This window comes from Lissotriton vulgaris, unplaced genomic scaffold (assembly GCF_964263255.1).
Source record: "Lissotriton vulgaris unplaced genomic scaffold, aLisVul1.2 SCAFFOLD_1169, whole genome shotgun sequence".
Classification (NCBI taxonomy): Eukaryota; Metazoa; Chordata; class Amphibia; order Caudata; family Salamandridae; genus Lissotriton; species Lissotriton vulgaris.
The window spans coordinates 168456-178993 of record NW_028244065.1 but is presented as its reverse complement, the minus strand read 5'-3'; the positions used below and the strand labels follow the sequence as shown (position 1 = coordinate 178993).

The window sequence follows — 10538 nt, the reverse complement described above, 5'->3', positions numbered from 1 at the left end:
CAAAGAACATGTATTTACCCAATACTACGTTTTCAGACGGAATTTAAAGAAACTGTACCTTTCGTAATATTGGGATATCAGTTCACATGTCCTCCTAGAAACAAAGAAAGTTGAAAATAATGGACCAACAGCTCAATTGTCTATAAGCACTGCTTTGTGTGTTATCGGAGAAGCCAAAAATACCTTCTCTGGCACAGTGAGGGGCAGTCGGCAGAGAATTTCCGGCACTTGATGGCACTACTGGATGGATCCTATTCAAGGTGGCTATCTAGGTACCAATCTTAACAGAGTCTCCTTTTGAACATCCAAAAAAAGAGGATAGTTTATTAGTTAAGTGGTAAGAATGTCTCTTTTCTTCTGTGTAAGGCTTTCCTCCAAACAGTGCCACTCCTTCATCCTAGGTCCAGGGCTAGTTCCTCTTTAAATGGCATCTTTCAGTAATGTAGTTTACGTCAATAGACAACGAATTTTACTCCATGTCTCCTCCCCTCCTTTGCTTACATCGCTCCTTTGGCTCCTTCCCTGCATCCAGCTCCTAGTGCTGGATAGATCTGATTTCAAAATGTATTTTGCATAAATGAGAGATCATCACATGAGTCAGTTTCCATTTGCACAGGTGTTGGTGGGAAAGAGGTTGGTAATGGTGCTCTGGATCAACAGCATATTGAGACCTCATTTATTTACTTATGTTGAAGCCTCATTGTATGATTCTTTATCTATACTACTATTATAAAGAGAGAACTGGGAAACTTTGAGGCGGGTAAACTCAGGAACCACAGCGCCAATCAACACACCCAATACATCATTGGAAACGTCAGGGTAAGCAGATGGACATAGGCTATATACCATAAAAAGATATACCTTAGAAGGGCAAAGTACGTTCTTTCACAAAGTAGTCCCTTGGAAGTAGCGCCATGTCTGAGGTGGGCGTGTGCGTTTTATGCGTGCTGACATCACAATCACGGGTCCGCCTTTTTAGTAAAGTAGTAAAGTGGTCGGCGAGGAGCCAAGAGCGGACAGGAGCGTGGCCAGAAGTGGACAGGAGCGTGGCCAGAAGCAGCCAGGACAGGAGCGCCGAACCGACAGCCTCCGGAGTCCGACACGCCAAGAGTGGACAGAAGTGTGGGCAGAAGCGGCCAGGAGCAAGGAAACAACACCCTGCGCATGTGATGCTGGTGAGTACGCTCTGCTGCTCCCGCTGCTGGCCGCTCTGCTGCGCGTCTCCTGCAGCGGTGCTGCCCCCAGCCCCCTTCTGCCCCGGACAACGTCGGGCCGGACTGCTATTCACGGATAAAATGATACAGTACTCCTTTCATTTCATCTTTATTCGGCATCAGTAGAGCCATAAAAGATGCATACATAAGAAAAACATGCAGAGGAAGAGAATCGCAAAATGAATAAATACTTCTTGCAAAACAACACAGGGAGCGATACAGTGCAATCGAATCTCTGCCGACAACAATATGATGCAAACCATGTGGCGGCATAAAAATGAGATAACCCGATCAATGTACGGTGACCCCTACCCACACCATGAACCTCTAAATGATCACAGACCCCCCACAGCCTCAAGCACTGTTCGAGGTACAACACTGGCCCACTTTCGGGGGCCTGGGATCCAGTGCACCCTGACATCTTGCCCTCCATCGATTTTCTGCATCTCACAGCTGCTTTGAGAAAGGAACAAAGTCTAAAACAAACATCGGTGCTGTATAGGAGCTGAAGATAAAACAGTGCATCCCTACGCTTCCTGAGACTCGGGGGGCTTTAAAAACCACTCGATAAATAACTTAAAAGGTGGAATATAACATTTGCACAAGAGCATGGAGTGCACCAGTGTTTGCACTGACTACCCATCACATGGGCAGACTGGAAATGTCCTACCCAGGGTACCACACGCATCTGGAGAGCACAGAAGCGCAGAGACGTTTTAAGGCATGGGAAAAGTGGGCCCTAGCCCAGGGTCCCAGCCTCTCAAGGGGCTCCCCTATTCTGCAGAGTTTCTTGCCCTGACGACTTGAATAATTCTTGAACAGATTGTTTTAAATATCGTTTTCTTTTAATTTATTTTTAATGTTGGTGATGTATGGGAGTCTATCACAGGTATTTGGCAGAGAAATATTTGTGTTTCAACATCCATAAAAAAGGTTTCCTTTAGATCAAAACTTGACCTCACATATGAGAAATGGAAGGGTGTCACAGAGATTGTTTGCAGTAATATTAGTGAGATGCTAATGTGTTACAATCTATACTAATGTAACAAAGAGAGAGCCCAAACCTTTGAGGCGGGTAATCTCAGGAACCACAGCACCAATCACAACACCCAATACAGCGTTGGAAAGGGCAGTTGCAGCAGAAGGACATAGGCTATGCAGATGCCCACCATATACAATAAAAGGTTAAAGAACCGTGCCAGAAAAGTAGTCCCTTGTGGGCGTGTCTGCGTTGTGCTGTGGGCGTGTCCTGGGGGCGTGACAAACGCTGGAGGCGTGTGATACGTTGCGCCCTTCATGCCATGTCTCATATCGTGTGCTAATCCCAACCTGCTCCCTTTAAATACCCCTGCACCACATAATATTAACCCACCCTTACTTCTTAAAATACCCCAACACCCTTAAACACTAACCTATCTTAACCCTATAAATATATCCTGTACCCCAAAACCCAAACCTATCCCTAAACCCTAAAAATACCCCTGTACCCCAAAACCCAAACCTAGCCCTGAACCCTAAAAATACCACTGTACCCCAAAACCACCCCTGAACCCTAAAATACCCCTGTACCCCAAAACCCAAACCTGGCCCTGAACCCTTAAAATACCCCTGTACCCCCAAACCCAAACCTACCCCAGAAACCTAAAAATACCCTGTACCCCAAAACCCAAACCTAGCCCTGAACCCTAAAAAAAACCATGTACCCCAAAACCCAAACCTACCCCTGAAACCTAAAATACTCCTGTACTCCAAAACCCAAACCTAGCCCTGAAGCCTTAAAATACTCCTGTACCCCAAAACCCAAACCTACCCCTTAACCCTAAAAATACCCCTATACCCCCAAACCCAAACCTACCCCTGAACCCTAAAAATACCCCTGTACCCCAAAACCCAAACCTAGCCCTGAACCCTAAAAATAACCATGTACCCCAAAACCCAAACCTACCCCTGAAAAATAAAATACCCCTGTACCTCAAAACCCAAACCTAGCCCTGAACCCTTAAAATACCCTGTACCCCAAAACCCAAACCTACCCCTTAACCCAAAAAATACCCCTATACCCCAAAACCCAAACCTAGCCATGAACCCTAAAAATACCCCTGTACCCCAAAACCCATACCTATCCCTAAACCCTAAAACTACCCCTGTACCCCAAAACCCAAAACTATATCTGAACCCTTAAAATACCCAAACACCCCAAAACATATACCTCAGTACCCCAAAACATATACCCCTATACCCATACATACCTTATCCAAACATTAAAAAAAAAGATGCTTTTACCATTCATGCATGTACAATGAATTTCGTTGTAAATGTATGCGTGGTAAAAGCATATCAAATGTAATGCCATGCGTTATAATGGTATTGCGAAGTCATGGTACTTTCGTAATGAAAGTATGCGGAGTGATGGTATGCGGAAAGAAAGTTGCGGAATAATGGGTGTTTACCCTCCCCCGGTAAGTACATTGGTGGCACGGCGGCCCACATCTCCAGCAACATACTCATATTTTATTCACCACCCATTTCAAAAATGCACAGGTCTCTCTCATTGATGGCCAGCACCGACATACACTTTTAGACACATCTCCCACCACAAGTTCTAGAATTGCGAACTTTAGAGCTGGGGAGATACGTTCGAATCTCGGCATCAGCTCAACATCCTGTGATTCCAGGCAAATCGCTTTGTCTCCCCATGCTTACCACAAATTGTGATCATGCCATGTTGTCGAGTTCGCGCTACATAATATTGCAAGGAAAAATAAATTCGGGAAACTCGAGTTCACACATTACTGAACGCGCACTCTTAAGTGCATCTGCAGTGCACTGTGAATCGGAGCGTTTCACAGGCCTTTCACAGATAATAAAATGCTATCAAAACGAAATCTTACAAAACAATATACTACTGGCCGGCAGCAATTCATACCCGGACAACGTCGGGACGGGCTGCTAGTATTAAGATAAACTGAGGAATCACATCTAGCTGCAGGGTGGGATCTATAGCACCATCACATTCTACAAGATCTTCTTGCATCAGTAGGTAGTGTTGTCATGTCTTAAACTATCACCTACTTTATGGGTTGATGTCACTTTGACAGTGGATATTACCATCAGGTGACTGTCAAATGCTCAAGTGAGATTTCTAAACTCTACAAGAGAGTTCTTCAATGAGAGTGAAGGACAAGTATGCCCACTTTCCAGGCTACTAATGCATTTCAAATATATACTTGAGAGTCTTGGTGACTTCCATGATTCCACACAAAAAGTCTTGGTATAAGAGGGCATGCCAACATTTTCACTGGTACCTGGTAATGCTAGAACTGTACACAATAATGTTTACCTAGGTTTCATTCTAACAAAACACATTATAACATTTCCTTAACATTTGGTAAACTATTCATACTTAGCTCTATGTTTGGGAGTCTTGAGTTAAATATTCGCATCTCAATAAATTGTACATATACGTTTTTGGTGAAAAAAGCAGGGACCAGGCAAGAAACATGGGATTTTGCAAAAAGTCAGGTGATTAGCAAAATAAAAGTGAGTAAAGTCGATCATCAGTCCAATATATGGGTAGTCAAAGCACCTGCAAAATTAGGGCCCCTGACAGTTCATCTCCCCGATGAGATGCTGTTGTTTTGATACCAAAGGGGATGATGGACGGAGCGCTTGAGCAAATCAAACACTCACTCACAGTGGAGAAGTGTGGCTGAATGGTTAGAGCGGCAGACCCTGATGCAGAGGTCTGGCCCAGGAACAGGGTTCAATTCCCGCCTCGATAGGTCTTGGGCTCAATTTCCTTGGACCTGATCGTTCTCGCCTCGGTGCCAATTCTAATCATGGGTCCCACTCCGCAACTCTGGGCAATAGCTTGCTTAATCTCCACAACGGCCCCAACAGCGCTGGGATGCCTGTCTTCACCTTGGGGGTGCTCAGGAGTGGACATTTCACAGGGAAAAGCCAGGAAGGGTTCCACAGCCATATGAGTACAGCGCCAGGATGCCCCTTTGCTGGGGCAGCAGTGCGCTTTACAAGTACAAATTCATTCATTTTCATTTTTTTCAGTCAACTGATCTTGGTTTAATCCATCATCATTCTTTAGCTCAATCAACAACCCCAGTTCAGACATGGCCATATGCAAATCAGTCTGACCCTGTGCCTCATGTGAACAGTCCGGCATGGAACAGCCAAGCCATGCCTGCCCTGGACTGGAAACAAGCAACCTAGGACCGGTTTCGGGTTCATAACCCTCATCAGCCAGGCTATCTTAAATCCAGTGGCAACGCCCAGAGTTCTTGAGGTGCAGTCAGTAACTACCAGTTACTGCTGGCATTCTACAAAATCTTCTAGGGAAAAAAGTCACTGCCTGAGATTACTTCAGCAGACTGATCATGGTCTGTAACTAGGACATCTAGCAAACTCTGAAAATGGTGTGAATAGGGTATCTGGGTGTGACCTGTGATCACAGAATATTCTGGTATGTTGGGTGCATTCGAGCTACCACGCATGGAAGTATACCGAGAAGAACTGGGGTTTTTGGTACGGTTGGACTTGTCAAGACTAGATGTAATGAGTGAAGTATGACAAGAACAGGATATTATGGGGGGAATCCCTGGGAGGAGAGAGCATATATCAAATAGATGGAGAATGTGGTTTTCAGACTTTATGTCATCTCAGGCAGGTGATCCGGCTTCTGTTGAATGTCAACCAATTGATTTTGAATAGTGTATAAACAGCTTATGCTCTGCTCAGTAGTAAGTGGCTGTAATTGTATTGGAGTTGGGCAGTCACACCTCTTATGTGTGAATCATGCCTATGGGTGGTTGAGTTCTTCAGTGGAGATTCATGTGGCATGTGTGTTGTGATGTAATCGGAATGTCCTTTCTTGGGGGCTATGGGTTTGGCCATTGTTAGTATTTCGGTCTGTATCAGTGCAGAAATAGCTCTGGTAATGATCCAGAATTCTTTGAGATATGCTGGCATTTTGTTGTCTAGTTTCATCCATTAAGGGGTTGTTGAGTGATAATGGAGGGATGGAGGAGTTGGGGAGGATAACCTAATGCTGTCTTATTTGGTTGGTACCCGTTCTAATGTTCCTTATTTTAGGAGTGTTACACACGTATTCTAAGCTCGTACAATAAAGACGTTGCAAATACAGGGCACAGTACCTCTGTGTAACTGGGACACGTTGGTTGTGCCAAGCCCTAGAAAGTTAGTAGAGTGTCGAAAAAGAACAGGGAACTACAAATCCCATGAATCCTTTGTGATATGATGTTCATGTATGTTTAGAGCCCCGCGGAAGAGGGAATAAAGACAACTTCTGTGGTCAGTGTGGGGCAGAAAATTTGTTAGTCGAGCCAATTTCTAAATGTCAGATGAAGCTGCGAGTGCTATTTCTGTAAGGGTGCGGTCTCACCAATCCTCTGTGTTTATACCCACAAGACAAACAATACTGGTTTAACCTACAGTTGCTATGATAAGGCTGAGACTTTGCCCATCAATTTGATCGTGGTAGAACTGTTTTGCGAATTACAAACTGAGAGTTATTTTTATTCAAGGAAGATATGTGAATTCTTTGGGTGTTCTATGGATTACAACTATGCTTCAAGAATACTTATTCTGTCAAATATATAATTGAATTTGGATTGTTGAGAAACTCTTTTTACATGACAAGATGATATGCCATGTATGCTCTTCATTACTTCATCATGTTTTCTAACAGGGTTATATAAGCCCTATATTGTTTCATACCCATGATATCTTTTGGTGGGTTCTAAAAATATCATCAGTGATATAAGTTAAACTGTGAGGGAAAAGGTAGTTGGAAATATAAAAAGGGGCTTTTCATCTTTCAGCCTTCTCCCCAAAGAAAGACACGAAAGTCTCCTACTATGCAGATATGCTAAATAATATCTGGAATTTATCCTAGAGTGATGTTATTTTCTTTTACAGGTGGTGAAGGAATTATCTGGAGATTTTTATTCTAATTTGTGTAACAGTGAGGTACAGCATATATTGCTTTTTCTTTTACAGGTCTCCTCCTTGTTGTACCTTTTCTATACTTCCCTCGCTTGATCACCTTAAGCTTCTGTGTTTTCATAGAAATTCGGAATTAAGGCGGTCTAGAGGTGGATCAAATGAGCATCGAACAAGCTCTGAGGAAAAGTCGATCACATGATCCCAACAGGTAGAAACATTTAGGGCCTTCATGGTATCAAACAATGTCATGAAGATACTGAGGTTGACTTGCAAGAAGTCAAACATGATCTTTTCATGCTCATACATAGTGATTTGCAGCACATATTTCTGGTTATGGTTAACAGACCTAGCACGATTCTCCCACAAGGGATCTTTGTATGTTTTTGAGTCTCAGAAGAAAAAGCATAGAGTATCGCTCCATAAAGGTATGTCGTAGGTAAACTATGGAATTTTTCAGTGATTAAGGTTTCCGGGCTTGCCAGCAGTAAGATTTCCAGAAGACAAGGATAATTCAGGTCTGTCATCATTTCAAACAAATCCCCTTTGAAATGATCCACAAAGTACTAAGAAGAATCTCCATTAGGGTAATTAAATCCATAGAATTCAAAATCATGTTACTTAGTTAAAGTGTACCCGAGAAACAGCTGTGGAATAAAGAAATATACCCTGAAAAAAGCCAGCAACATGGGCATAATGGCAGAAACACAAAGACTGATAAGAAGTTACATTTGAACTAAAAGAGCACATCAGTGTCATTACAACTAAAAAGATAATGTGATATATGAAAAAGAAAAACATTTTTCATTTGCCTTTTAATTCTAAAAATGAATTTGCACCAAAATATGCACTAATGTTTGGCATGTTTTATGACAATTTATAGATTTAGCATACATGGCCAAATTAAAAAAGCATACAAGTCAGTTTCTACATCACTTTATTAGTTTGAAAAAGCAGCCTTTGTACTACATAACGATAAATAATACACAAAAAACTCGAAACTATTTTAACAAATAACTGCTTAATATTTATTCATATAGTGCAATCCAAAAACGAGTATTCATACATGTTCACCATAAAGAAGCCAAAATATATAGTACACAAAATTTAGAATGAACAAACAAACCACCCATGTTTTCTAACAAATGAATGTTAATCCATTGCTCTTAGTGAAAACTATATATAGGCAGATAGAGTGTGAACTATGACTGTCTGGGATGGCCCAAAAGGACCTACTCCCCACATACTGCTCACGTTATGTGTCCCCCAGGTTGTAGCAGCTGTCACCTGCAGACTATAACCTCAAATAGAGGGGAGATGACACCAAAAACATTGCTGTGTCAGTGGGCCTTGGAAAGATGAGGCGGTCCCCGTTGTAAGGGTCATTGACTGGTAAAACAGCAGGCAGTGATTCTTCACGGCATCGCATAAGCACAGGTAAGTCCACAGTGCAGGCCTTGCATTGGACATCCATACGCGCTCTTGACTGGTAGCCCACTCTTCCACCCCCTTGGTTAAAAACACCCACGTTATTCACTATCACCCATCTATATATTTATTTACTTGTCCCAGAGTAGTCTCGGAAAACAATACCTTAATCATTTTCTTAATTTAAAAAATCCTAAAGACAGAGCGAAGCTAATTTTAGCCAAATCAACTTAATACAATAAATACAGTTATTTACAGTCTTTTAGAGAGAGAATCAGTTCACTTAACCAGGTTTCCAAAGTTGAAATATACATTTAATAAGGGGAGATTTGCCACATTTTTGTTGCGCATGAAGTTACTCTACAAGGACCATTCTGGCTGGGCCTTTTTTGTGTAAACACTGCTCTTGTCTTTCGTAGGTGGCTCAAAGGATCTACAGTGAGGAAAGCATCAACAGGTCCATGTCTTCAATCCATAACCTGTGGCATAAATTGGTGGGTAACAATTTTTGTAGTACTACAGCAGTACCACCAGACTCACTACAAAGTGCTATTCACAAACTCCACTTTTGTAATTAAATAAACTTCATAGTAAGTTTATTTGATTTACAAACTGCACTTTTCTAGTAATGTACACTTTTTTAGTCCCTATCTCCATTAATTTCAATAGGAGGATGTTGCAGTAAAAGTTGTAGGCCATGTGCAGTGCTTGACTTACTACAAAAAAGTAAATTACCACAAACATGTAAGTTAATTCCTAGGTGTAAGTAACTACAAAAGCACAGTTAATGAATACCAAAAAGAAGTAAACTTACTGAGATGTGTAAACTTACTCAAAAGTGTAAGTTACCCTTGAGAATCAGGTCCTCTATGTTGACGAGCACAGAAAGTTTTCACTGCTGCTGTTTTCAACTTGTGATTCCCCAAGATGAGGATCAGGGAGTTAATGAAGGGATATGGATTACATCCAAATCCAGAAACATATAATTTGTAAGACATTACATCTCCACCATTTTCTGTTAGAACCGTGATCAAAGCAAGGTCGAAGGCAATGTAGAGAACCAGCAAGGATAAGGTGGTTTTTGCTGCATTGACATGGGCCTCCAAGCTGGGACCCCCGGTGAATCCTGACATGTGTTGCCGCATCTGTTGGGTGTGTCTGTAGAGAGATGTGAGGATCAGCACAGATGCAATGACTATCACTATCAGAGGCACAACGCATGTTGTGGAAGAAATGAAGATCCTGTTCCAAAGGCTGTTTTCACGAGCTGTGCCTCCAAAGGTGGTGTTTGTAGTAGTGGACTTATTTGTATGTTTCTTCCTCATGTACCAAATTCCAGGGAGGTTGATGACTAAAGATGCCAGTACAGAACCCAGGAGCAGCCAGGGAACCATGGCAGAGATTCTTATCTTTAGGCGTGTGAAGAGCACATGTGAGAAGTTGACAATTCTGATGCAGTAGAAGACACATAGCCAGGTGTTGATTCAGAAGTTGCAGGAAACAAAGAAGGGAAAAAGCATAAAAAAACTCTTCCAAACACTGTCTCTATTGTATACCTCTTCCCAGAGGAAGCGTATCAGGAAACTTGCTGAGAAACAACTCTGCAGAGGAATATTGGTCAACGCCACCCCCAGCAGGAGGAGATCACTTGATATTGGCAGGCGTCTACTCCGGGCACATTGAGTCAGGATTACAGCTGCCATAAATGTGTTGGTGGTGAGGCCCATCAAACAGCCAATATTGAGAAAAATCAGGAAAAACAGGTCAAATTGAGACATTCTTGCAAAAGAATGAGTCTAACTGTGCACTTTCCTGCTCTAACTGGTGCCTTGATCGCAAAGAACATGTATTTACCCAATACTACGTTTTCAGACGGAATTTAAAAAAACTGCACCTTTCGTAATATTGGGATATCAGTTC

At 42.3% G+C, this 10538-nt stretch overlaps 1 protein-coding gene across 1 annotated transcript; it reads right to left on the bottom strand.

The window, feature by feature from the left end:
* Positions 1 to 9463: 9463 nt before the first annotated feature.
* LOC147668165 (taste receptor type 2 member 40-like) lies at positions 9464 to 10012 on the bottom strand. The gene has a single exon (XM_086948732.1). The coding sequence runs from the start codon at positions 10010 to 10012 to the stop codon at positions 9464 to 9466; it is 549 nt and encodes a 182-aa protein (XP_086804858.1).
* Positions 10013 to 10538: the final 526 nt, after the last annotated feature.